This window comes from Centroberyx affinis, unplaced genomic scaffold (genome assembly GCF_046629955.1).
Source record: "Centroberyx affinis isolate AG114_WGS23_722 - 3 ecotype Tasmania unplaced genomic scaffold, CSIRO-AGI_Caff_v1 ptg001645l_1, whole genome shotgun sequence".
Lineage (NCBI taxonomy): Eukaryota > Metazoa > Chordata > Actinopteri > Beryciformes > Berycidae > Centroberyx > Centroberyx affinis.
Window position 1 is genome coordinate 313,426 of NW_027280078.1, and position 27,894 is coordinate 341,319.

The 27,894-nt window shown below is 39.4% G+C and overlaps 2 protein-coding genes across 3 annotated transcripts in view; one reads left to right on the forward strand and one right to left on the reverse strand.

Moving 5' to 3' along the window:
• syn2b (synapsin IIb) overlaps positions 1-27,894 on the forward strand; it is a 74,876-nt gene that overhangs the window by 34,535 nt on the left and 12,447 nt on the right. The window contains exons 2-5 of the mRNA XM_071528265.1: positions 8,318-8,375; positions 12,480-12,571; positions 15,933-16,089; positions 16,460-16,549. Coding sequence (XP_071384366.1) covers positions 8,318-8,375; positions 12,480-12,571; positions 15,933-16,089; positions 16,460-16,549 — 397 coding nt within the window. The remainder of the gene's footprint in view (positions 1-8,317; positions 8,376-12,479; positions 12,572-15,932; positions 16,090-16,459; positions 16,550-27,894) is intronic.
• LOC139651372 (metalloproteinase inhibitor 4-like) lies at positions 17,122-27,804 on the reverse strand. Of its 2 annotated transcripts, none has more exons than XM_071528263.1 (6): positions 27,710-27,804; positions 27,193-27,499; positions 21,009-21,106; positions 20,001-20,115; positions 19,441-19,565; positions 17,122-19,021 (listed from the first exon to the last, which is right to left on the reverse strand). In XM_071528263.1, the coding sequence occupies exons 2-6, from the start codon at positions 27,329-27,331 to the stop codon at positions 18,824-18,826; spliced, it is 675 nt and encodes a 224-aa protein (XP_071384364.1). In that variant the 5' UTR covers positions 27,332-27,499; positions 27,710-27,804; the 3' UTR covers positions 17,122-18,823. The 2 variants fall into 2 exon arrangements, with proteins under 2 accessions (XP_071384364.1, XP_071384365.1); XM_071528264.1 differs by having other exon boundaries at positions 27,193-27,382; positions 27,710-27,735.

Consider the following 27,894-nt stretch of genomic DNA (forward strand, 5'->3'; position numbering starts at 1 on the left):
ATCCAACAGAAGCCTCTAGAGAAGAATTAATATGTCATGATACAAACTACTGTAAAAGTAATACTGCTTTGTAGGTTTGTTTTAATATGGAGTATGGGCTGGAAAGTGTGTTTTGAAAGCCAGGAATATCAGCACCTGGCCAAGTAATTTAACCTTCAAATATTCTTTTCACCTTTAATTCCTCTGCTGTGCATGTTTTACATACAAATTCAATGGCCTGTATCACCAGCTTATTCACAGATGACAATTCCTGGCCTATAATGTTCACTGGTTTGAGTCAGAGAAGCTTGTCTGACAGGCAATAATTTTCAGTAATGAGGAGGCTTGTTTTCTTCTAATTGTACCTCATTTTGAATTGAGCAATCATTGGACATATTTGCTGATAATTGTTTCGCTGTGTCACTCCTTGTAATTGGCAAACTGGAGACCAAACACTAATATTTGCATCTGAATGAAAACAATGCCAGCCAGTTGGCCATTGAGCTCACACTTGGAGAAGAGCGCAGCCGGGCTTTATGATAGATACTGTGGAATCCCGAACAGATAACAAGTGTATAGCAAAGAGGCACCTCTGCAGTTAAGAGTCGTGACAGCCAGTGCACTTCATTAAGCAGGAAGAGTGTAAGAGAAAGTACAGGAGGCCACAAGAGATAAGTCAAGACATTGAGCTAGTGGAGGGTGAGCCTGGGCGGTCGAAGAACAAGAGAAGGTACAAGAGAAACAGGCGAAGCAAACTTCTGTTCAACCACAGTCAAAATGAAGCAGTGAAATTATAGTGACAAGATAAAAACAATTACTGTCAGTCCTGCCTGCTCTCCAAGGATACCTAGCACAGTCTCTATGCTGTGTCACACACACACACACACACACACACACACACACCCTTGGTCTCTCCTCTCACACATACACAGACCCACACTTATAAAAACACATGCATAGTTCAGTAATAAAGCCCTTAATATCTGCTGGTGGGAATCACTGACACCTCAAGAAGACAATCAGCCCTGCGGTTAGTTTCAGGATGTTCCCTGGATGAGCAGTTTTAAGTGAAGCAGATGTACTATACTTGGGCACACACACACACACGTACACACCTGTAAGTGTACCTGCATATCTCCATGAGAGCATAGTATGCTCTGCAAGCCACCATTTGTCACAGTAATGTAATAATGCCACACAAACAGACCACAGACACAGAAACAGACACACACACACACACACATTTCTTACACTCATCTCATTTGTCAAATGATGCAGAGAATTGAGGGGGATGTGTACAACCAGCTAATTCATGTCATGTTTACTTCTGTCATTTAACGGACCAATTTACAGCAGGACATCTCTGTTTTCAGTCATCTGAAGCCTGTTGCCTCCCCTGTTAAAATCAAGAAATGCCACATGAAGGGTTTTTGTTACACAAGCTACAATTTTAACATGGCTAAATTAATTATCTTCAAATGTTTCCAAATATGTAATTCGGGCAAAATTGCACTTTCATAGATGATCTGCAATTACATAGCAGAGGTCTATGAAAACTAGATAGAGTTTACTGTCATGTAGAAGATGAGAAATTAGGTGACATCATTTGCCTTGTGACCCCTAGTATTGTTGCACAGTTGTTGCACTGTATTAGCTATACACAAGCATAGATGGAGGCACATTCTCACGGGAGATAAAATTTCATGGGATACCTGTATTCCTCCAGGCCTGAAAAGGGAGATAACGGCAAGAGGAGACGTTACAGCTTTCTGTGCTGCAGCTAAATAATTCAGTGACATCTTCACCTGAGGGAAAAATGCATGAGCAAATACCACTGATTTGAAGATTTGTATGCTGTACGTGTTCAGTCACCTCAGCCAATCAGAGCTTTGGGTCTTCTGGTCGATTTTTGCACATAGAAACAGACAGGCGCTCACACACACTGAAGGACAAATGCAAATGAGGGTAAGCAGAGGATAGAAAATTGTGTGTCTGTCTGTGTGTGTACCTGTATGTGTCTGCAGAGTGTCTGATAGGTCTCTGAGGGAGCCACTGTGGTCCTCCTACCCTAGCTTGTCTTGAGTGTGTCAAGACGAGCTCGGAAACACACATCATTAGATTCTGACAATCATCAACCTGACCAGTGTAGACTGGGCAATAAAGCAGTGAAGATGTTGTGTCCAATAAAGTAGAGTGAAGTAAAGTAAATGCTGTGATACGCAGGTAATGTTATAAGTCAAATAGAGGGGAATTATGCCACCGGTTATGCAAAAGTAATTTTTCTTAATACCTTTTGTTTGTTAAATCCTTGTTGTTCCCATTGGCTATGACCTATTTACCAACCTCCATCCAAACTCAAAGCAATATTGTCCTTTTCTATTGCTTCAAAATTGCCTGTGTATCACTGCCTTTTGTAACCTTTCCTCCTATGGTTCAACATGCATCTAGAACTTCTCAGCCTGTGGTATCTTGTAGAATCAATGGATTAAAGCCCATACCGTGTAATATATTAGTGTTGTTGGTTCAAAGCCAGCCACCTGCTGCATCCCATCCTGTTTTCTTACTCCCTTCCTTCCTTTCTCTCCCCCCGTGTGGTATTTAATAAGACGGAGCCTTGAAAATCTTTAAAGGTAGCCTGCAGTCACATCAAAATGTTTCCACAGTTCACCATCTCTTTTTTCATCTCATATACTCTGCTTAGCTGGTCCCTACATACTCTGTCCCCACCTATAGTAATAGCACACCGGCTGCCCAAATAATTGGACACTTTGGCCATCATCCACCATACTAGAGCTGACACGACACTCCAACACCTTTTTTCAACACTTTTAGTCAAACCCGTCTTACACAATATCCACTCTTGTGGATGAAGTGGTGAGAAAAAGCGGTGACTAGGGCAGATGCAACTGAGCAACTTGTTCCTAGTGAAATGCCTTGTGTAGAAAGCAAAGCAAACGGTTTTCTTCATGTTAAGTCTGTTTGACTGCTTCAGTATGCAAATGCTGCTTGCTTATATTCCTTGTCCTTTTTAATCTTGACATGGGCCTATAGTGTTTTCTGATCATGTTGGAGACATACATCAACAAAAGGCCATTGTTATAATAAATGTGCCAGTGAAATCCATGTTGTGCCCAGTGAATAATTGATTTTCTGCTTTTTACTATAGAAACATTATCTATCTTGCTGTATTGCTGTATTACCCAATTTCCCCTCGGGGATCAATAAAGTATTGTCTGATTCTGATTCTGATTCTGATATTTCATTGAACGCATTAAAATGCATGCATTTCCTATGCATGTTTCATGTAAACATATTCCACTGATGTTTTTTTGCAGTGACTTGACCATCAGAGGGAGAGAGAGAGAGAGAGAGAGATGGGTGGAGAAAGGAGGGACACAGAGGGAAAAAAGGCAAACTACATAGGTGCAAGAGGAGAGATAAAGGAAGAGGAGAGAAAGAGCAAGGGAGAGAGAGAGAGAGCATCATCTGAATAGTGATATGTAATATCCTTTTATGGGCAGCAGACACTCATGCCATCATTACAGCCTGATCGCTGCCTGTATTCTTGTCAGCCGTCACACTTAATGTGATTCAGGGCTTTATCCGTGTAAAACATAGCTTGACAACGGTACTTTAAAACAACACCTATTTTCAGGCAAATTGTGACCACCTGATGACCCTGCTGCAATTGAGCTTTCGTTGCAGGTTTTGCAGATTTATTTTAAGAGATTATTGTCTTGCAGAGAAAGAGGTTCTGGGAACAGAAGAAGTAGTGTAACAGAATACCAATCATCGTTGTGTGTTAACTGTGCTGTTGGGGTGTTGTGGTATGTAATCATACCCAGGGCAGCAAGGATCGGGTGTTTGCAAATCAAGGATGTTATTGCATCCACAAGACAATTAAAGCTAACATATTATTGATGAATACGGCAGAACTGGTTATTACACAAGGGCTAATAAAGTCATACTGCAGCCAACCCACAATGATATTTTTCCTACACTCATTATTTTGTCCTCTCTGCATCATTTTTAATACTTACTTCAGTACTTACCCACTTGGAATATTTATTTCAGTCCTTGCTCTCTCTCTCTCCCCCTCTCTCTGTGTATCTCTCTTTCTCTCTCTCTCTCTCTCTCTCTCTCTCTCTCTCTCTCTCTCTCTCTCTTGCTTTCATTACCCTGCATTGATTTCAAAAGCTTAATTTGTACAGGACTCTGTGGGGTGTCTCAGACTCTTGGGCTCCACAAATCAATAATGGAGTGGGATCGAATCAAATGACCCTGAAATAATGGAGTCGCCAGAGCTCAGCTGTTGAATTCACCCCAGCACAGAGCTACAGACAGTTTGGCCAATGCTGTTTTCAGTGGCAGCCATGTTAGCTCCACAAACCTGCCCTACACCGTCGCTGTTGCTAAGTGACTAACAGATCTATGTTGAGCCTGTCACCATGGTGATGTAATGGAGGTCATTGTTAACAAATTTTCGGGGAAAACTTCTCAGAGAAGGGTATGGTAACTTGGTGCCCATAGCACAACATGGCCAAGCTACAGTTCAGAAGCTCTACACCAGCCAATTTAAATTTATATGCAGACAGCGTATTATAATTTTATTATTGCTAGTAATCTAGTTATGAGTCAGGATTTTTCATTGTCAAAACCCCAACCAACTCCATTCCTCTGACACTTATTCCAAACGTGTCTGCTCCAGTTACTAAGCTAATGGATAAAAGAGATTTAGCCATTTAAATTCACCTTTATCTCCGTCTCTCAGGCTAGCCTGCTGCACTGTACTCTGACTTATTCTCGGCACTAGTGGGATAATAGTTAGAGAGAGAGAGCTAAATCCTAATATCACCCACACAATTCCCCAGGAAATAAATAGACCTGCTGCAGTTACTATAGAAACTTAAATAGTTTCCACCATACCTAGAAGTGTGTGAACAATCATAATAACCTTGTTTAAAAAAATATACATCATTCATTGAACTAAGTAGAGGGTTGAGAAATGTACTCCTAATTTACTCCTTCGTTGAAGTCATTCAAATCAAATTTGAATATGTGCATATATCTTTGTCTATGTATAAAGATTTTTAGCAACTATGATTGTAGTTCTAGTCATTTAAATTTCTCAAAGAACTCCACAGAGTTCTCCAACTTGCTTATCTCTGCCACAATGTACCTCAATGCTGTGTATTTTATTTGATTACATCTGTGTATCATACTGATCATTAGCTATTGCACCAAACATGACTGAAGGTGGGAGATGCAAGGTGGGGTGGGGTTTTCTATTTTCTGTGATGCATCTGGTGGTCTGTTTCTTCCTTTTCTTAGGGCTTTTCTGAGGATCTGCCAACATTTTCCCTATTATAGGAAAGTTTTCTTGCTTCATTTCCTTACATTTTTCAATTTCCCTGAGTGAAAGCTCAGAGTTGGATAGAATACAATAATGTGTGTCAGGCTTTTCAGATAGTCTGCCAACGCTGTCCTGAATGAAGGAAAGACTGATGATTTATATTCCTTGAAGTTTTCAAGTGTGTGTGTGTGTTTGTTTTAAGTCGCTTGTGGATGCTAAATATTGAGTTCAGGAAATTGCAGGGATGACCTATCAAGGATGATATAGGGTTTGCAAGGCCTGCGTGTTTGGGATCGTTTAATAATAGAAAATCCTGGTTTCAAACAATTCAAATACAGAAATAGCATACCAGAGTGAATATATCACTCTATTTTTCTAAGTTGTAGCAGCAATTCCAATCACCCAGTAGTGCTTTCCTCTAGCTGTCTTTTGTTGGTTTTCATTAAACTGAGCTTGTGCTAATGCATAGTTGGAGCCAAGACAGGATGCATTTTGCTGCCTCATGCATCAGTCTGGTTCAAGAGACACCATAGAAGCCAATTTTGCAACATCATTGTGATCTGTGCGACAATTGGTGGCACTGTGCAAAGCATTTTATTCAGCATTTGTACAACTATTATACTATTTCTACTACTACTACAACTATTAGCCTACCACAAGTACTACTATTACTGCTACTACTACTACTAATAATAATAATAATCATCATCTTCCACTGTACCAAGCTCTACCAGATATGCTGAGGTATTGTGCAGAGTCTTGGTACTAAATAGAACATGTATTATTGTTATTATTATGACTTGTAATAGTAGTGGTAATAGTAATTGCAGCAGTCATAGTAGTAGTAGTAGGGGTAGCTGCAACATTGTTTTGGCAGAGCTTGTTGCAATAGTGCTGCCTTACTGTATCTGACTACCCTAATATGATAAAAACTTTTGGTGTAAGCTGTTTTCCAAGTTGAAGTATTCCTCTTCTCCTACCTGAAATTGACCCTATTCAAGTTACAGATGAAACAATAGAATGTTCAACTTTCATGCTGTTTCATGGTGCTGGAGAATGAAAGCTTCACAGTCTGAGCGAGGCTGGTAAAGTGCCTACCAGAGGCTGCGGACCATTGGGTTACATATTATGCTACTAGGCTAGGTTGAAACACTCTGTTGTATACTGCAGGTCTCTGCATTGTAGTGGATGTGCCTTTTAAAGCAGAAGATGCTTTATGCATTGAGAAGGAAAAATAAGTCTGCTCAAAGATGTTGTTTTCATCCCACAAAAGGGATTTTTAATATGAAGATTTTTTTTTGGACAAGCACCCCTGTCTCATAAATGCCTTCTTTCAGGCACTTGCAGCTGTTCATACTTGGACCTGATGTATTTTGCTATCTGACAGCTACATTATGTTGTTAGATAGAATTAAACGGGGAAGCTACATCAGCAGCCTTTCTGTGGAACACTATAATTGGCCATTACCGTATTGGCCTGACTTTCCAAGCCTCTGTGTACTCTGTGTTTTTGCATTGTACACTGCAGAAACTGAGCACATGGGCCAAATTTACTGTTAGACCCATCCAAACGCAAGGTGATTAGGTTGAGATGCTTGATTTTGAAACAACTTTTTTTTTTGAGAAATTGCAATGCATGCTTTGTGTTAAAATTGCTTGGAGTAGTGAAAATTGTAAGGGGGATTGAGAAAGATTTATTGCTGTCATTGTAAGGTTGCCAATTTTGCTGGTGTGGCTATTGATAGTGTGGATGTTGCAGGATCATGTCGTCGGAGTCCTTCCCTCACAGATGGTCTGATCCTAATGAACCACACTAACGAGCCAGATGCCTCAGTGATGTGCTATACAAGGTCCTGTGAGGTTATATGGAAGGAATACAATTTTAATGGATGGCACAGAGAGGAAGATCCATCCAGCACAAATTAAGTTACATGTGAAATGATGGAACACGGGCTAGCACATTATTTGACATTTAAGAGGCATAAATTATTTTAAAAGATGATTCAAAAATGTTCAAGGACCAGCTGGTGTGAATGAGGTTAGATGTGTGAAGTTATGTTACAGGGACTCAGCAGTGTTATATGGACTATAGGACTACATGAAGGTGTGAAGGTTGGACGGCGTAAATATATACGTTTTCACTGTCAGTCGGGATTTAAAATTCTTGTAAACTCTTCCCAGCTTGAGGTTATGGCTTTATTGGGCTGCAGTGTATGGGCTGTGTCGATGATGGATGCAGTGTAAATTCTCTGTGATCAGTTTACAATGTTGTATAAAATGGATATCATGGGCCGTCTGTCTGTTTGTGTGTTCCACTCTGCCTGGCTGTCTGTGCCTTTCTGCTCGTCTCTTTCTCTCTGTCTGTCTTGACTTGTAATCTGCACTTCATTTGGCAATATTACAGTCTATGGAAATTTAATGTTACCCCCCATTAAGATGACGATACATGCAAGTATAGTATGCCCACACTGATTTGCAGTTTATCATTTTAAGCGGTTTAATAGCTCATCATAATGCACAGAAAGTTTGGCCATTAAAAGTGCTCAAGCAGGCATCCATTTTCTTTTCCTAATGTCTTTTATGGTGACTGTGGTATCCAGTAGAGGGCAGCATACACTAGAGACAGCTGTTGGCAACCTGACACAGAGATGGGTAATACACAGCTTTCTGTGGCTTTAATTATGAGGACTTTCTGAGCTGTGCAGGTCTAATATCTGTTATCACAAATGTCTGGATAGATAGTAACCCAGGAGCAGCTGTGAAGATTGCCAACCCTGTCTTCCAGTGTGGGCAGTTTTGCAATGTCCCCACTAATGATTAGGGCTGCAAGACAGAAAACAGATTTTGTTGGAAAATAACAGTTCTTATTTGGAAAAACAGAGCTTGACCATGATCTTGATCTTGTGTCACAATGGTTTGAGTAACTCCTTACCGTATTTCTCTTCTCTTCTCTTCTCCTCTCTTCTCCTCTCTTCTCTTCTTCCAGGGCCAAAATGTTCCGGGGTAAGAAAGTCCTTGGAGATTACGACATCAAAGTGGAACAGGTATAACATTGATTTTATAGACCTATGATGCTGCAGAATTTTTGATAAAAGGTTGCAGGGGATCTGAACAGAGATGAAAGCGAATTAACACCATATTCAGATATTTGATATGGAAATGCATACATTTTCATTGACAAGCAGATACATTGGTGAACCAGCAAGTTTCCAAAAAGAAACTCTTATTGGTTACTAATAAGCACTAGTTGCCTATTGCTTGCTAGCTTACCAGTTAGTAAAAAGGAATTCAGAGCCAAAAGCGAGGTAAATACTAACACTCTAAGCAGGTTATAAATATCATGGCCCATGGCTGTGTGGCGGTTGCAGAAATAGAGGGTCACAGGTTTGATCCAGTGTTAGCACAAGTGTCTCTGCCTTGGGCAAGATGCTGGAGCTTCCCGTTCTTCAGGGTCAACTTCTCACTGAGCCTTTCAGCTTGTCTGTTGAAATGTCAACATGTGTTTGATTCAGGAGAATATGCAAAGAAACAAAGGTCCAATTAAAATGTTATGCAAAATAATGATTTGGTCCATCAAAATCATGTCAAAAATCCTAAAAAAAATTATATGTTTACAAAACAGTAATGCAGGCTATGCATTCATCTTTTCATGAAGTGGCATTACTACAACATTATATGTCAAAATTTAGGCCAAATGTTGAGTTTAAGATGACCAGTTCACCTTTCAATTGTATGTAGCTCTCTACATTACTGTGTGGACTACTGTGTTGTATTGCATTATTTTCCATTGCATTCAGATCCTGGAACAAGCATAATCTCCTGATCAGGGATGATGCAGCAAGGCATCACAGACATCACGTCTCAGTCAGGAGTTTATGACACTGCGGTATTGCAACACTGTCTGTCTCAGTGAAACTGCCAAGTCATTTTCAGTTTGTGTATATCATCATCAAGGAGATTCATGGTAACACTTTACAATGGCCTTATTTCAATGTATTAACCTGTGTATAAACCTATGGAGTATTGTGTGTTCACAATATTACTGTGTAGGTAGTTGATAAAAATCATATAATACATAATGTACAACAGTGTAACAAGACTGTTTCAATGAAGACATTTGAATGATGTGTTACACCATTGTAAGTATATTATGTATTAGGGAGATTTTTTTTTATTTTACATAGTAATATTGTGTACTTATAATACTTTTCCATAGGTTAATACATAGGCTATGATATGATATGATATGATATGATATGATATGATATGATATGATATGATAAAAATGAATCTAGACCTAGTGGTGAATGAAATTAGGAGAGATCTTCAAAGATGGGGCCCTTTATCAATACTCGGATGGGTTGCCATTATAAAGATAAATGTTTTACCGAGGCTATTATATCCAATGCAAATGTTGCCTAATTATATCCCAGTTAAGTTTTTTAAATCACTACATAGTATGATTTGTAAATTTGTGTGGAAGTCTAAGCGCCCCAGACTTAAGTTGGAGAAATTGCAGTTACCTGTGGACAAAGGAGGATTAGCACTTCCCAATATAATGTACTATCACTGGGCTTCACAAATTAGATACATTACAGAATGGATAAAAATGACCTTAATTCTACATTTCTTGACTTGGAAACTACTGGGTGTGAGCCTGTTCTTTCGGACATACCATTTATAAAGAATGCAGTTTCAATACAGGGGATGAAGGAAAACTTAATTGTTAGAAATACTCTCAAAACCTGGAATCAGGTATGTAGGCACTTTGGGATAATGAATCAATGCTCTGTTTTGGCACCTATTGTATGTAATCCTGATTTTGCACAATCTTGTTCAGATGGGGTTTCAAAACATGGAAGGATGCTGGTATTTCTAAAATACAAGATCTTTTTTTAGGAGGAACTCTTAAATCCTTTTCACAACTCAGGACTGAATTTGACCTTCCTGAAGCACAATTTTTTCCGCTATTTACAATTTAGGAGTTACATTCAATCCATACCAGTATATAAGAGTGGTCTGTACATGAATCATTTGGAAAATATACTATCGAAAACTTCTTCTCTAAGGAAGAAAGTTATAGGTTATATGTATGATCAAATGTTTGTTAACATCCCTACTATCAATAGTAAAACATCCTGGGGGGGGAATTTTGGGTCCCATCTTGATGATAAGATGTGGAGAAACATTTTAATGAATGCAAAGAAAATTACATGCTCTAACAAATCCTATTATTCCTAATCCTAGATTATTCACAGACTACATGTAACCCCAGCTATTCGATGTAAATATGATCCTATGTGCTCTCCATTATGTCTGAAATGTAAAAATAGCTGTGGTACATATAGTCATCTTATGTGGTCGTGCCCTAAAATTGCAATTTTTTGGCTATCAATCCAAAACGAGATTAAGAAAATATTTGGGATAGATATACCTCTAAATCCACATCACTTCGTACTGGGATTAGACTCGAATTATGAACACAGGTACAGGTATATTCTTAGAATTGCTTTATATGATGCACGCCTCATAATATTATAAAAATGGCTGGACGAAGAGCCCCCTGATATTTTAGCGTGGTATGAAAAACTTATGTCCATTTTGCCATTGGAGAGACTATCACATGTGTTGAGAGGTACTCTTGAGGAGTTTGTAAGGGTCTGGTCCCCAATAGCAATATACCTGAAAGAAGAATGGTCAAGAGTGATAAGTATGGGGGTAACAAATATAACAGAATAAGTACATGCAAACCACTTTTAGTAAACTGTGACTGTGGTTGTGTTTGCTCTTGTGTTGTGGTTTTCGGTATGTTTTGTCTTAATTGTAGGTCTTTGTATTGTATCATTTTGTTACTGTTGAAAAAAATATATATATATTGAGCACGAATACACAGGCTATTACACTGGAATAAGGCCATTGTAAAGTAAAGTGTTACCAAATTCACTTTTGTGGGCTAATTTGAAATGACTAACCATGCTTTGAAAACAAACAGTACTGCACATGTATAACCACAGCAGAACCTTAAAATGGTGCAACTGTACATAGCATGGTTACTGTACATAGTAAAGTTTATATAATGGGCAAAGTATAAAGCAATATTTTTATGGTGCTATGTATAAGCAAATTAAGTTGAAAAAAAGTTTTATTATGTTTTATCATGACCAATGAAGCTCAGATGAATCATCGGACCAGTAAACCATAATATCATTTTTTAATATCTATTGACTGAATGTGAAATGACTTGGAATTCGCTGGAGTTTCACACCTAATAGATGTCGACCTCAAGTCTCACCACAGAGATGGGAATAGGCACCAACGAGACAGGAGGAGGCAGTTATGACTCACAGAAAAAACTTTATTAGCAGCCACACCAAAGAGCATCAGACATTACTGTACCGGGCTAACTGGTCATCGAGTGTTCTTATGCACACAATACTCTGGACAGTAGCTTACATCCCACCTGGATCTTTATATTCTCATACAGTAAATATCCCTATACATATAAATACACAGAATATTAAGAGTATTACCATGGAAAATAGATAATAGTGATAGTAATAACTTTAGTTGTATAGTACTTTTCTAAAACAAAGTTTACAAAGTACTTCACAGTCAAGACAAACAAAAGACAGAGAAACGGTTACACAAGAAAACTCACACTCACAATACAACTCACAATCTCAACAAACCAACAGGAGTATACATGCGTTGGTTATTTAGGTTGATTTTAGTATATTCCAGCTATTTTATATGAGTGTGTAATATTAAGGATAATCTGAAACCTTATTCAGATTATTGCCATGATTTTTACATGAAAACAGAATTATTTTGATTACTTGAGAAAGATTACAAAAAATACATGAAAGAGAATCCTATGAAATTTATTACACACCTTTTCTTGCACGGTGATAACATTGAACCTTGAGAATGCAATCATCTGATCTTCTTCTTTCTAATATATTGTATGATATGGTTTATAGTTTATTGATAGTGCCACTAAACATTTGCCCCCGAAATATTTAGAATTTTACAACAGCCCTTGTATAATGGGATTCCTATCTATTTAAAATTGTACATCAGCACTTATATTAATGGGTGTAATTGCTGAAACTGGATGATAGTCAGCTGTTCTCTCCCTGTCCTCCTAGGCTGAGTTCTCAGAGATCAACCTTGTCTCCCACTCCAACGGGACCTGCAACGTGGACATGCAGGTCATCAGGAACGGGACCAAAGTGGTCAGGTCAGTACAAGGAAAATCTCACACACACACGCATTGAAAAAATTAAACAGCCTTTCTGCATGCGATAAAGGCTTTTTACATTTTTTCAATTGAAGAAGTTGCCTTGGTCCTTTGCTTCTTTTTTGTATAGTTTGATATTCAATTACCAAAGAGCATCTTCTCTTTTAATACTAATTCCCACTGAAGGACTTTCCACTTACTGTAGTGATAGTGATTCTGAGGGACCAGACACTATAACCTCAAAATGCTCCGGGAAATGATATATGGACTTGTTTACTACAGACTATGATCAATGGAAAAAGTACAGAGGCATATACCCACAACCATAACCCGCAGACAGGCAGGCAAACACACACACACACACAGACACACACACACACACACACACACACACACATACACACACACACACAGTACTGTACCTTCTCAAACACACACATGTGAACATACACACAGACACACTCACACACCACAAGCCACACTGGCACAGACCAGTGTCCTTGCCTGAAGACTCTGTCGGTGATTAAGCAAGACTGTAAAACCCGCCGTTCACCAACCAGCAAAACCAACAGGAAATGAACAGGGCAGTCTTAGTCTGATTATCACCATCTCTACTCTGTAATTACGGTTTATGAGGGGTTGATCCGCACAAACTCGCACACTAACACATACACACACTCGCACACACACACAATACTGTCAACAGTGACCGTGGCCTTTCGTAAGGGGAAACTGTGATTCATATGAGTAGAAACAATGATTCACGATTGAGTTTACACTCACCTGTTCTGACAAGAGTCCTCCTCATGCAGTCTGCACAGCTACATGTGTCATTTGAGTGGCTTGTTGTCAGCGGCTGTGAATCATCTCACCACCATAATGATAATACTGTATGGAAATGGAGGCACCGGTGCACAGCAGGGTTGGAGTAGCTAATACATGCATACAGTTTGAACTGACGAAGATATTATGTGACTGCAGATGCAATTAAGCCATTTTGTCTTACTCTTGGATCATTCGCTAATCTCTTTAATGTATGCATGGTTAAATTCCATATGCTCAGCCAGACACTTTGTACATACATGTGGCAAGCTCTTAACGGGAAAAGCAAATATAAAATTCTGCACTAGAGTTTTTCATTTTCTCCAGTTTCACTTTGGGTTGTCTTTCTCACTAGTTTATCAAACCTTTTTCACCGGGAAACTGTTGATAACAAAGGAAAATTGGATTGGATCATATTATCTGAATTCAAATGTCTTCCCTGTCCATTATTGGAGGTTCTCCCTATTGATTTTTCCCAAAAACCTGTACATTTGGTTTCTGACCATAGACTGTAAAAAAGATCATTACACTAGTTAGACAGTGAAAAATGCAAAAACTAGTTGGGGGAGCCTTAGCGTCATTAACACATTTGCACAGTATTTATAAACTGAAGATTCAAAGTAGTGAATTGAGGGACATGGCTATTTTGACCTTTACTGTTTACTGTCAGTAATGAGGAGATTACAGTCTTAGAGTACACTAGCAAAACACACATGCACGCGCACGTACACACACACACACACACACACACACACTAAACATGCATATAAACACATTAATTGTTGTGCACCCCTATACCCTTGTCTTTCAGTTCCTTGAAGCATCTGATTAGTATTCTCAAAGCATGAAGAGTTGGTGGTAGTCAAACTGTGCCAGAGTTTACTCTTTCTCTTCCTCTCTCTCTCTCTCTCTCCCTCTCTCTCTCTCTCTCTCTCTTTTACACTCTATGTTTCCTCTCTCTGTCTCATTTCTCACACCTCTCCTGTCTGTGTCTCTCTGTCTCTGTGCCTTTCCTCACATTCCCTCTCTCTCATACACACATGTGAAGAGACAAAAGGAAAACCAACAGGAGTCGCACCCTATCACCGTCACTTTTTCACTGAGCTGAAAATATTGTTTTTCCCATTAACCCACTAGTCACATCTTGCTCCTCTGAGCTCTGGCACTGTGGTTTTCAATCTTTTTCTCTGGGGACCCAGACATCTTCAACAAAAGATGTCATACAACCCCTAGATTTGAACCGATTCTCTGGGGACCCAGGCATCTTCAGCTTACCCTCTGCCATACAATATGTTCTGACTGTCTTAAATTTATGTCATTTTGAAGTGCTTTGGCAACATAGCTTTGGAAACCAGTTCTCAAAAATAATGTACAGTAGAGACACATTTTAATGTGAGATTAAAATGATATAAAAGGAGATTAAAATGAGAATCTGAGAGAGACTTTGATTTGATGGATCAGTTTGTCCAGTGTCTGTTTATTGTCACTTGAATGCTTGGTGATGATTTGTCTTGGGTTTATCATCATTACAGGTACCCCAGTGATCTGCTTATTACCTGCTAAGATCATCAACACATAAAGATTTTTCAATCGTTTGTTAGACCATCAATTTTTTTAAATGGTGAATATCTCATTTTGGAATGAAAGAAAAGTTGAAAAATGCAGGCAAAAAGCAGGTCACATGGGCTGTAAAGCACAAGGCTTATGGTTATTGCAATTAATTGGATAGTGATACTATTTTATGAGTACATGAGCTTGCGTCTGACTGCAGTTGATTAAGATAGAGGAGTGTATTTTCAAGTACAGAAAATGTAAAAATAAATGTAACATCAGTTTCCGTTTCAGGCTACCTTTACCAAAAAAACATCCTTCCTTTTGACCATGCAATCCAAAATAGAGTTATTAAGAATTCTTCAGAGATGAATATCCATTCTTACAGGAGAGATTTAGCGCTCTATTGTCTGCTTTAATCTAGTTTGTGTGACTGCAGCCTGGCTGACATTTTTCTATTAACTTTAGGAATTTATGAGGCCAGCTTCACTTAAATGTATCTCTTCTCTCGCTGCCACAGCATCCGGGGAGCTCAGTGGGGAACGGCACATGCAGTGCCATGCACTTGTGGCATTGTGGGGTTTTAATCTGCCCCATGACCTTTGTTTAATGCCATCCCCTCACTCTCTCCACACAGAAATGCTAGTCAGTGACAGCTACCATCCAAAGATGTCTGCTTTTATCAAACTTATTGGGACTGTAACCAGGCCTTGACCATACTGCCTGACACTTTGAAGTGAATAAGGCTGGATTTACATAGTCACAACAGATATTATATTATTTGTTTGTGGCATTGTTATGATCGTGGCTGTGTAATTAGGGAAAAAACATGGAATTGTTGTGTGGTAAAAAATCTGGAAATAAAATCTGCTCATTCCTGTCAATTGAAAGTCAGATCTACACCACAAAGGGTTAAAAATCTGATTTTTTCTTCAACCAATGAGACCACCCTGACCCCTCTTTATTTCCTCTCCTGCTGCCACACCAGGTCATTCAGGCCTGACTTTGTCTTGGTGCGCCAGCATGCCTTCAGCATGGCCCAGAACGAGGACTTTAGGAACATGATCATCGGTCTGCAGTATGCAGGCGTCCCCTCAGTCAACTCTCTGGAGTCCATCTACAACCTCAGCGACAAACCTTGGGCCGTAAGCAGTTTTATGCAGAACTAATCCACAATCGCCTCAAACAACACAGTATTTTATTCAGCACACCGTACATGGCAGAGATATGAGAAGACTTTTGCAACATAGCCAGTGGCTGTAGATATCAATTTATTCAGAATAATTTGGAGCACTTATTGTTATTTTCATGTGACCCCCATGGGTCCAAACACAGCATATAAAAAAATACATAGATAGTACTTTATTGTGTTATTAGAAATGTGCAACTGACTCTCTCTCTCTCTCTCTCTCTCTCTCTCCCTTTCTGTCTCTCTGTCTGTCTCTCTCTCTCTCTCTCTCCCTCTCTCTCTCTCTCTCTCTCCCTCTCTCTCTCTCTCTCTCTCTCTCTTTCCAGTTTGCTCAGCTGATCAATAACCAGAAGAGGCTGGGTTCAGACAAGTTCCCTCTTATTGATCAGACCTTCTACCCCAACTATAAAGACATGGTAAGAACTTACAGTACATGCTTACCCATACGCTTGCATATTGTCATTGTACCTGCAGCAAACTAACATCCCCGAAGCGACAGCTTCGTAGCACTAGAGAAAATGTGTCAATTGATGTCCTTGATTTTTTTACATTTATGGTCATGCATATTCAGCAGTTTGGCTCAGGGAAGTGAAATCCTCCCTAGATGTGAGAAATAATGTCAGCTGCCATTTAGTCAAAATGTACATTTAGTCCAAATACACTTACATACACTTTTACATTTATATTTGGTAGGAACTTGTATTTACCTTAAAACTGTGATTAAGTACCAATGATTATGACTACAGGTAACTTTAACTCTTCCCATCACACTAACATTCAAGCACAGCGTCCATTTCTCTAAATGTAATTACTTGTGGTGCTCTGTACTGTCATGTTTTGATATCCCAAGTACCCTAAGGTAACTTTTCACTTTAATGGTTAAATATGGTTTTCCATCCTTAGTTCCACAAAGAGTTGTAATCATCATCTTAATTTTACTCAGAAGGAAGAAAAAAAGGAAAACTGACACAATATTCTATTGAGACATTTTATATACAATCTTTTTTTGGTACATTGAAATAGAAAACTCTATATTGACAGAAACAGAGACATAAATACAAACCCAAACAATCCTTTCAATATAAAACAATTAAACAAGGAATAGTTTGATAACACCTCACTAAAGCCATACAGTTATGATGCATTATGATGATATCAATCATGAAATTATATTTTGATTAGTTTGATTATCAACATATTTCAAAACGGACATTAGGACGTTTCAATTATACCATACGCGGAGAATTACCACATTGTAAGGGTTATTATGAGACTATTTGATTGGTGTATGTGACTCTAAGATGCTTTTTCCATAGTGGTTCATGCATGAACATAGCAGGTCATAATGCATTTAAAACTGTATGACTTCAGTAAAGTACTCCAATAACAAGACAGGGGTCAATTCACATTTGATTCAATCTATTAAAAATGGCTATAAAACAACAATTCATTCACTGAGGATAGCTCATTCATTAATCTTTATTATGTTTTATGTTGGTTGGATAACCTCTCATGCCAGAGTTTATCTCTATTTTCTATGTTTGAATTTTGAAGAAAGTACATTTCCTGGATTTAAGGAATTAAGAATGTGAATTGAACCTTGCCCTGTTACTTGATGTCCTCTAAGGAGAGGTGGCCTCTACAGGTGGCAATGCTGTTGTTAAAGCGCTGGATTAGATTTTTGGCACAGGAAGTAGTACAGAGTTCAAACAAGGAAACTGAACGAACAAAACCACAAGAGCCTCTACACTAAGATGAGATGCAGTTAGCCTTTGAAATGTTAATTCCCATACAAGTACAATATTTACATTCTCATAACAGGAGAAATTTGAGAGTATATACTGTGATGATGTAGATGTACAAGAATTATGGTCATATATAATTCCTTTGTTGAATTTTGTCAAAAATAGTTTATTGTAAATGGGGAATGTCTGGTGTTCCTTTGCTCTTGTCATAGTATATCTACAGTACATTTTCAATTACATGAGAAAAATATTCCTTAATGGAAAAAAAGAAAAGAAAAAACATCAATACTAGGATGTCTGGGAAAACAGAGGCAGTGCTGCTGCAGTGTGTCTGCAAAACTTGACTTTAGCTAACAGAAGATTGGTGCATGTAGGGTATACTGTGCAGTGCCAGCTTGTGGTATGAGTTGGTGGAAATTGGGCGGCTTCTCCCTACTTTTCATATTAATGTCAATAGTGTTTTAATAAAACAAACTGCCTAACTCCCTTATTCTAATGCCTCAAATTTGGTAGGTTATGCATTTACTGTCAGGCCCTTAGGGGTTATGAAAGACTCACACTGAGGCGAATAATTTGCACTGGCTGGTCTGCTGCTATTCATATTCTGTGGAAGAGGGCAAGGGAGGTGGAATGTTTGACAGTGGAAAAATGAGTTGGGAGAATGTTGAAAGCCCCTGCATTTTATAAAAAACTTTCCTAGCAATGCTTCGGCAAACAGCAATCAACCACCTGAACTCTGCTTACAAAAGCTCAGTGTCAGGTTATGCTCCCATGAATGTAAAATGAGCCATGTTTTCAATGAAATCAATTACTACTTTACACATTAGCGGTGGCAGCCAAATTTGAGCTACATAAGCCAAAGCAGTGGAGAAATATTTCCTAGTCTGAGCCTGGCGTTATAGGGGTCAGAGGAGAGAGATGAGGGTCAGGGTTACAGGTCAGGGGTCAGGGGTCAGTCATGTCCAGGAAGTCTTTCTCGGGGGGTGGCCCACCCCGGTACCAGCTACAGGTTCTGTCAGAGCGGCGGATGCAAGCGTATTGCCGAGCCTGCTCCCCATTTAGGCTATTATCCAACAGCCAGTCAGTCCACAGGCACTCATTTTCTCCTGTGGAAGCACACGGCACCGTGTAACAGGTGTTGATCTGAGGGCAGAAGAAAGGTTTCACTCATTCATTATTTGTTCCTGAATTTGATCATTCATCAGCATTATAAATAGGAGAGTTTTGTTGGGATGAAAGTTTAACTCTAACAGATACAGAGCGACATGTACTAGCCAAGGAGAGTTTAGATGTAGCCATTTATGTATGTATGGATGGATGGATGGATGATATAAACAGAGAGTGATGCTTGTCTCCTGATACATGATACTGTGTTGATCTGAGAAAGCAGGAAGGATGATGATCTTTGGTACCAAGAAGGAGTGAAAGAGAGAGTAAGAGAGAGACAAGATATGGGGTGAGTTGTTTTTGCTCCGTGTCTTCAGCTGAAGCATGTGTGTAAGTGTTTCTAAGATGGACAGAAACATGGCAGGATGAACAGAGAATGAAAGATCTTCACTCACTCTGCATTCACAGCCCATCTGGTATCTGTAGTTGAGATTCTTCTTCTGTGACATTGATAAATTGTCCCACGGCTCCACCAGGTCACACTGGCCAATAGAAATCCTCCCATCACTCCACATACTTCCTGTTTAGTGGCATCACAACACCAGTAGTGAAATAATACATCTTGCACTTGGCATCGTTTAAACGTGTGATTTATCAGCTGTACTGGCTTGCAAAAATAATACTAAGTTTGGCAAACACAGTAATGAAATTGAAAACTTCGACAGCAGACGGCAGATTATATCTATGATATTAATCCATCATGTTACGAAGGACTGCTAAAGGACTTCAGTTTCAATTGAATAAATATTATGGCATTGCTTCTGAGAGCATTGTTTTAAGCCATGTTCGCTTGCTCATGTTGAAATAATTTGTTATGAGGTATTTTACATCATGCTGTTTTTGACAGTTTGACTGTTATCACTATGAGTGCTATAAACTCCTGACTCCTCTTTGGCTGGAATTGCTGTTATATTCCTACCACTGTCACACAGTAATCCATCAGTGCATACTGTACCTGATATCAGGTATCCTGCCTTGTTGTTGGAGTCCAGTTTAACTCCACACAGTGAGGAGAAGACAGGTGTGTAGACATACTGGATATCCTTGGCCTTGTCAAAACCTTTGAACATCTAGACAGAAAAATACAGGTTTTTAGGACATGCACAAGAGGTTTTTGAGGATTGAGTGGTGAAACTCTAGTTTAACTCTAGTTGCTTTTAGGTATGGAGTAAGATTCATCCTGTGCTAATATGCTTTTCTAATGCTTTTCTATGCTTTTTCAACTGTATCTCTGTTGTGGTGAACTTTTGAGTTTTGGTCTAAATTTAGCGTATATCTATGTCCGGCCTTACAGGATTTTAATACATGTAATAGCAGTGGGAAGAGGAAAGATTAGGCTATAACAACTTTTACATGTACATGAGACATACTGGTTTTTAGGGTCTCAGTCATCAAACAGATGTGAAGTCAACTGCAACATGCAGCAGCAAGGCTGGCTGTTGTTCAGACCTGTTGTTCCATTTGAATGTTGTCAAACATAGAAATGTTCCAGATACTTCCAGATAAATTTTCTTGACAGATTATCATTTCCACACACAGTACACATACACATATACATATACTGTACATAGCAGCCTAAGCAGAAGACATGATGTGGTAGCAGCAGCACTGTACCAGCAGCAGACATCACTATCATTCACTCGCTCCTCAGGTTCTTCAACTAATCAAAGTGTACTGAATTTAAAAATTTACAAATTTGCCCTGGTATTCTTTTTTGTTGATCATGTTGTTGCTTAGTGCAAGGGATTTGTTTTTTATGATATTTGGCAGCATAACCTCAAAATTCCTGTTTCCATTGTCTTATAATTTGTCCATTATACTTGGTCAGTTTGTATTTCTGAGATTTGGAAAAAGGATGCTCTACTGCACAGTAGCTATATTGGATATCTTGGCACCTGTCAACCCCATTTGATATCCACACAGTTTTATACTGGCAAGCTCGGTTCAGGTCCAAGGATCTCACCTTGATCATTTTGATTTCATATTGGATCATCTTCATGTAAGGTGAGGAGCTGTTGCTAGGAGACACAATCTTCTCTCCGGAGATCTTTGCCCTTATCACTGTAAGAAAAGAGGATTTAGAGTAATTAAAATGCCAATTGAATACGGGGCACCGAGCTAAGATTGTGATTCACATGACAATGTGAATCACAATGACAATAGAAAACATTTTGGATTATGCATGTATAGGGTCATTAAGTTGGATGCTTCCTTTCTCTCTGATAGATCGATCGATAGATAGATAGAAAGTGTATGCCCCCCCCACCTTCCTACCACCTCTCCTGTCTCTCCTGTGGTCTTTCTCCCTACATAGACAGTCCCTCTCAGTACTGATACAGGATGTGTCTCTCCTCTCCTCTGGGAGAGAAATCAAAACCCACATGGAATAACAAGTAGCTGGCTGTCTGCACACTCCCATTAAGCAGCTCCATACACACACACACACACACACACACCATACACACACCATACACAGTGACTCAAACAGTGAGGCCAAACCATGTCTGTGACAGAAATGAATCCATATTGTTTCATCCCCTAAAACAAGTACAGTTTTAGAGGTACAGCAGCAGGATAGTTGCTCAGTGCTTCTCAAAACAAAGATAACAGTGAAGGCATATCATTTCACAACCCCACAACCAGAGACTTGGTGTATGGTGGCTTTACTCACCCAGACCACAGCATGCCATACCACTGTGCCAAATCAAACCTCAACAGGTGTCATTCCTCCAAGAACTATTGTTTCCTTGCAGCATGAGTCTCAAAGCCATGACATCTGTGCCTTCAGACAGCCATATTACTGATGAAACCAACTGAAAAGCAGTCATTTCACTGTCAGCCATTTCATTTACAAGATATACTAATAACAGACCCTTATCTCTACTCTTATCGAGTACAACATGACAGAAACTCTGTGTTACGTGTTCAATTCACAGTGGAGCCACTTGCTACTATATATATATAATATATGCTATATATATATACATATATATGTGTGTGTGTGTGTGCATATATATATATAGATAGATAGATAGATAGATAGATAGATAGATAGATAGATAGATAGATAGATAGATGACTGCAGAGTTATATGGTGAGGAAAATCAGTCAAAACAACAAAAGCCATGATTGCTGGAAATTGATTTTCCAATCAGTAGAGGATCAAACTCCTAATAATGACTTTTTTATGTTTTCGGTTATATCAAAGTAGCTTCTGGTTAGAATCAATATACTTAAAAAAAAACAAAAAACGTGACTGTTATTTGTCTATGACACTGGCAACGGCAATGAGAGGGAGTGATTGGACTTTTTTACTAATAAGTTGCCTATATGGAATGTTCCTTTGAACACTACCACATAATTGTCATTCCTACCACATTGTTCTCTCCACGATCCCCTGTGGATGCACCAGAGTGAGATGGAGAAAGAGAGAGGCATGAGTGGAGGGAGTGACCTTGGTAAAACGAGAGAGAGAGAGAGAGAGAGAGAGAGAGAGAGGGAGGGACAGAGAGAGAAAGTGTGACCCAGCACCCCTCCTAACCCTCACCCCCAGACACAGCTAAGCAAACCATCCCCTTGTTTTTGCTTCTCTCATCACATAACCACACAACGGTTTTGTGGTAAGAGGAGGAGGAGTTCTGTGTTCAGTGAAAACTGGTTCAGGAGAAAAAGAGATGTTTATGTCTGTCAAACACACAGGAAGATAGAAAAATAGGCAGACATAAGACAAACATACACACAAATACGCAATCACAGAGGCAGACAAAGTTTATGTGAACTTGTCCAAAAGTGTTTAAAGTGTTCTAGTGTAATGACAGTGTGCCTTTCCAACCACTGCATTATTGCCCATGGCTAGACAGCTGTTCCAAGTACACTGACTTCACAGTCCTTTACTCTGGTCCAGTATTAAACTTGGTATACTTCATTTATATACTATGTGATACATAGCCTGAGGCTCAAACACAGCATGAAAATATGTCTGAAATAATTAGACATTCAATCCATCAGTAGATTTATTTAGTACTCAGTACATTGTTTTTAAAGATGTCAACTTCAACTTTGATCAAAATGAAGTAGGAATAATCTTGTGGATCCAAAATCAAAGGAGGACAGAAAAACAGGATAGGCTCCAGGGAAACTGCCTCCTGGTCTATCACAAGGCAAATATAGAAGTACTGACTTGATTAAATGACTTAATCTTATCTCTTAACATGAATTTAAATAGATATCTTGTGTCTTTGTTTTGCCCATATCGCATAAGTAAACAATGGACTATGCATGTAGCTGCTCTGTAATCCACTTATCTGCCTTCACAAACACACACCTGCCTGCCCACACACACACAAACACACACACACACACACAACACACACACAACATGCACACGCAAAAACACCTTTAAATAATTATTTACTTTAATTACTAGTTCAGGAGGCATTCGTGTTAATCCCCCAATTCAGTCACTGCTCAAGGGTATACATAAGAATACAACAACTAATACTTCTTTCTATAGGGTAATGTCATATTTACTATTGACATGTACAGTGCAGAAAGATGAAGCAACTGTACACCCACTTCCCCAACTATCAGTACACCACTGAATAGAACTGACATGCTCAACAACACAGAAAGACGCTGTACCAGTGGCAACTATCAGATTATTGCCCTCTTTGTTCAGTGCAGCTGTTTCATCATCTGCACTTCCTTTGGCATGAAGAAACACAGAAATCTCAAAGTAGATGAAGTGCGTCTGCAAATTAGCTGCCCCACTTAAATCTTTCCCTTCTGAGCAGAATAATGGGTCTATGTGGCCTATTAATGGTAAGTGACACACCGAGGCATAACAGTGTCCTAAGTAAGGATCTAAGTAAGGAACAGTTGTCAGTCTGAGCATGAGCCATATCAACGTAAGATGGAAGAAGATGGGAGTTGCTAGCCGATTAGATATGAATAGCATAGTCGTTGGACCTTTCTCAACCTTTTATCCTCAATAACCGCCTGATTCACCCCTGAAAAAACTCAAAAATATTGGTTGGACCACGTTTCAGACACAGCAGTTTTAGCAGTAAAAATAGGAGTACACTTTAGTGACATTTGTTTTCATTCTACTAGAGATTACATGTAAAGCCTGAATCACAAAACGATACTCGTTTTATTCCAATTTCTTGGTCTCTCTCTAACATGATTCCTTTGGCCCCAAATCTCTGAAATGTTGTCCACCCCCCCACTCCCCCACCCCCTCATCCCCCTCATCTTTGAACTGTGCTGGCTAGGCTACCCACTCAATTCAATTGCTGCAGCTGTGTTGTGAACAGGAATGAGGACAGTCTTACACCTGCAGAGTGAAAAGAGCTGTGCATTTCCCTAATAGCTACATATCCAAAGAGAAATATTGCAAACTTGTACCATGAGAACTGATGTAGTAAGTAACTTCCACCCTCCCAGATGAATCGGCACCCTTGTCATGCTCACAAAGCTAGACTGTCAGCGGGCTTTCACACTGATATTGTTAGTATGCAGACCGTTAGACCAAGCCTATAGACATGGAAATGAAGTGGGGAGAGAGAGAGAGAGTGAGAGAGTTGGAGTAGGTTTAGTCTTGGCACGGCCTGGCCTCCGTCCAACTCACAGGCCTCCAAATGTGTGAACACACACACACACACACACACAAACTCAAATACACAAACACAGCTAGAGAAACGTCCCAGTGTTGTCCAGACAGGATACATATTACTAAGAGGTACAGCTTCATTCAAAGGGCTCATCAACTCTGACAACACTGTTAGGTCAACTGAAGGCCACCACTAGTCTGTGTTTCTAGAAGAGGCATTTTACCATTATATTTAGATTTTAGGCAGTAAACTGAACAATTTACAATAAGTGCAAACAGAATAGTCAACATTTTAAGACACAAAATTCCCCAAGTACACACATGGAAGAATGTTTTGATGAAGCTGTCAATGACTACATACAGGACTGCCAAGCAAACTATGTTAATGTTTAGATATTGTCTTTTAAAAAAAGGCTTTCAGAGAGCTTGAATGTTGTCTCAAATTGTATTTAATGTAGCAAAACACCTGTAACTGGGTTTAAATTCAAACACCTTCCAAACACCAGCTTTCAAGTTGTTTTCACCCACGTCTTTGATCAAAACACAAGCATACATACTTGAAGACACTCCTAACTTTTAACAGTGTAACCAAGGGTGTCACCTAATGAAAAGTTTACATATTTGCACTTGTAGTGTAATGAGGGAGTTTCCTTACAGGATAATCCTACTTAAAGGACCACAATCTTACTCATGAATGACACACTTCATATGTAAAATTATGTCCTAAAAACACTGCCCCAAATACTGTCATTGTGTTCCCATAACCTAGATCTAATTTGACATGTTGGAGGTTTCGAAAACAGGTCTTAGTTTAGATTTAATACTTAGACTATTTTTTGAAGGTTTCAGAGTACCGTGTAGGAGGCGACCCTCACTCAACTTGAAGGGAGATACAAACCAATTAAAAACAATACTAAAACGATAGCAATAAAACTGAGCTTTACACCTAATTTTTGTCTCTGACAAATTCTGAACCAAGATGCCCAAGCAACTATGTATTTGAAATCAAAATATACAGTATTCTCTAGGACAGGAAATGCAGTATTCCTCCTCTCTCCTTCTACTTTGTCTTTCTCTCTTTCTCCTCTGCTGGAGAGTAACCTTTGACAGAAACACAGAGATCAAGCTCTTCACATCAAACTCCAGCTATCCACAGTCTGGAGCCAAGTGCTCAGAGTCAAACCAGAGTGTTGGTTTTGGCCTGGGCTTAGAGGAGAGAGCATGGGATGGTGGGGGGTGTCGGACTGAGAGACAGGCAGGCAGCCGGACAGACTGATAGCCAGAGAGAGTGGGCTGAACCACTCGATTCCCAACTTTTTTTAGAGTTTGTTTTTATTTGACTGAGAGCAAGACGACTTATGCAATATGTAACCAAAGAACAGATAACATGCCGCTCTGTTTCCATATAATACTATTTGGGCTGATAATATGATAGTCTTGGCATCAAGCAGAAAGAAAAGCCCAGTCACAACAAGAAGAACGAGCGTGCATAATGCTGTTAGGAATATTGTTCACTCAATAGCAAACCAAACCAAAAGAAAACACTGTACATAACTAGTCTCTACAATAGAGACTAGAAGTCTAACATTGGTAGTTTCACTGTATTAATATCAAAGATATCTGCCATCATATAATCTATTTATATCAGCCTTGTTGTGCTCACTTATTAAATCAGGCCCAGTGACCTGCATGATTGGCCTAAATGAGCTATTCCCATACAGGCTTGAGTCAGAAATGTAAACAATTATCCCAGTTTTTTTTTAGACCCTAATCTAATGAAGTGGATCAAAATGATCTGAGCAGCACTTCTGATGTCATTAGGGAAAGACAGAACAATTAGTGGGTAATTTGAGGAGGATGAAAAGGAGGTGGCATCATCTGTGTTAACCTTACATTGTTTATTGGGAAAATGTGAGGGGAAGCATTTTTTAACCTGCTCTCTTCCCCCTACATTTATATTGAACAAATTGACTACTGACTACAGGTACAACCAGTACCACAGTGTGAATATTATGTAGCTATCATAGAGCTCAAACAGTTTAATTTATATGCATACAACTGCTTAGTTTCTATGAATATAATAGGAAAAAAGCCACAAGTTTTAGACAATAATTAATTAAGGCCAATTCAATTAACTACTATGGAAGGCTCACCTGTGAAGCCCTATTGCTCTTTTATTGTTTAGTCCTTGGTTTACTTGCATTATATATATGTGGGTTATATGTGGGGCTTTTGTGGAGTGGAATCCTTTATATTTTTTCACTGAAATTCCGAAATTATCAAATAAACTTGGTCGATAAGCCAATTAATGGATCAATCAGTCAGTTAAGTTGATCCAGGAGGTGAGCTTTTCCTCCCATTTCAAATAGTATAAAACTTTTGGGTTGTTACATCTAGCTTACAAAGAACTGAAAGTGAATGCTCTATCATTATTGAATGAAGCAGCTTCTATTTTCGTTCGGGTTTCACCTCTATTTTAAACTGATTGGACGGAAATTAAATTGGCCTCAGCCACAGTCTCCAGTCAATAACTTACCTATCTCAGCGCTGCAGAAGAGCTGCTGAGGGTGCGCCGGGTTGCAGCTACATCCTTCCACCAGTCCCTCCATGCTCACACCGAGGAGAAGGAGCACCCAGAGCCCCAAACATGCACTCCGCACCCGGGGTACGGCCATGACTCCGGCTGCCTCTGACCACTCCGCCGCTCTTCGAACGCTTGGCAGCCTCTTCTGATCCAGCTCGGTTCCCCAGGGAGCAAATCAGGCCAGCAGTCAGCAAAGGGAGGGAAGGAGAGGAAAGTGGAGTTGAAGTAGTAAGATGAGCTCCGCTGAGCTGAAAGGCAGCTGTGGATAGAAATGTTCTCATAAGTTTAATTACACCTCTGAGTTCAAGCTGGACCAAATAACTTGGCTGAGTTCAAGTTTAGTCTGATGCTGCTGCTGCCACTGCTCTCTCTCTCTCTCTCTCTCTCTCTCTCTCTCTCCCTCTCTCTCTCACTCTCTCTCTCTCTCCCTCTCTCCCTCTCAACAGAACACACATGCAGAGAAACTTACAATAGTTGGATCCCCCTCACCCTCACACCCTCTGGTCTTGAATGCTGAGAGGGTCGCACACAGGGAGCCTCTTATGTACTCAACAATTTAGGGACTGCCTCTTCGACAAAAAACATCACCATTCTCTCCCTCTCTTTCCACCCTCCCTCGATTCCCTCCCTCTCCTCCCATAGGCTGCTGTGAGT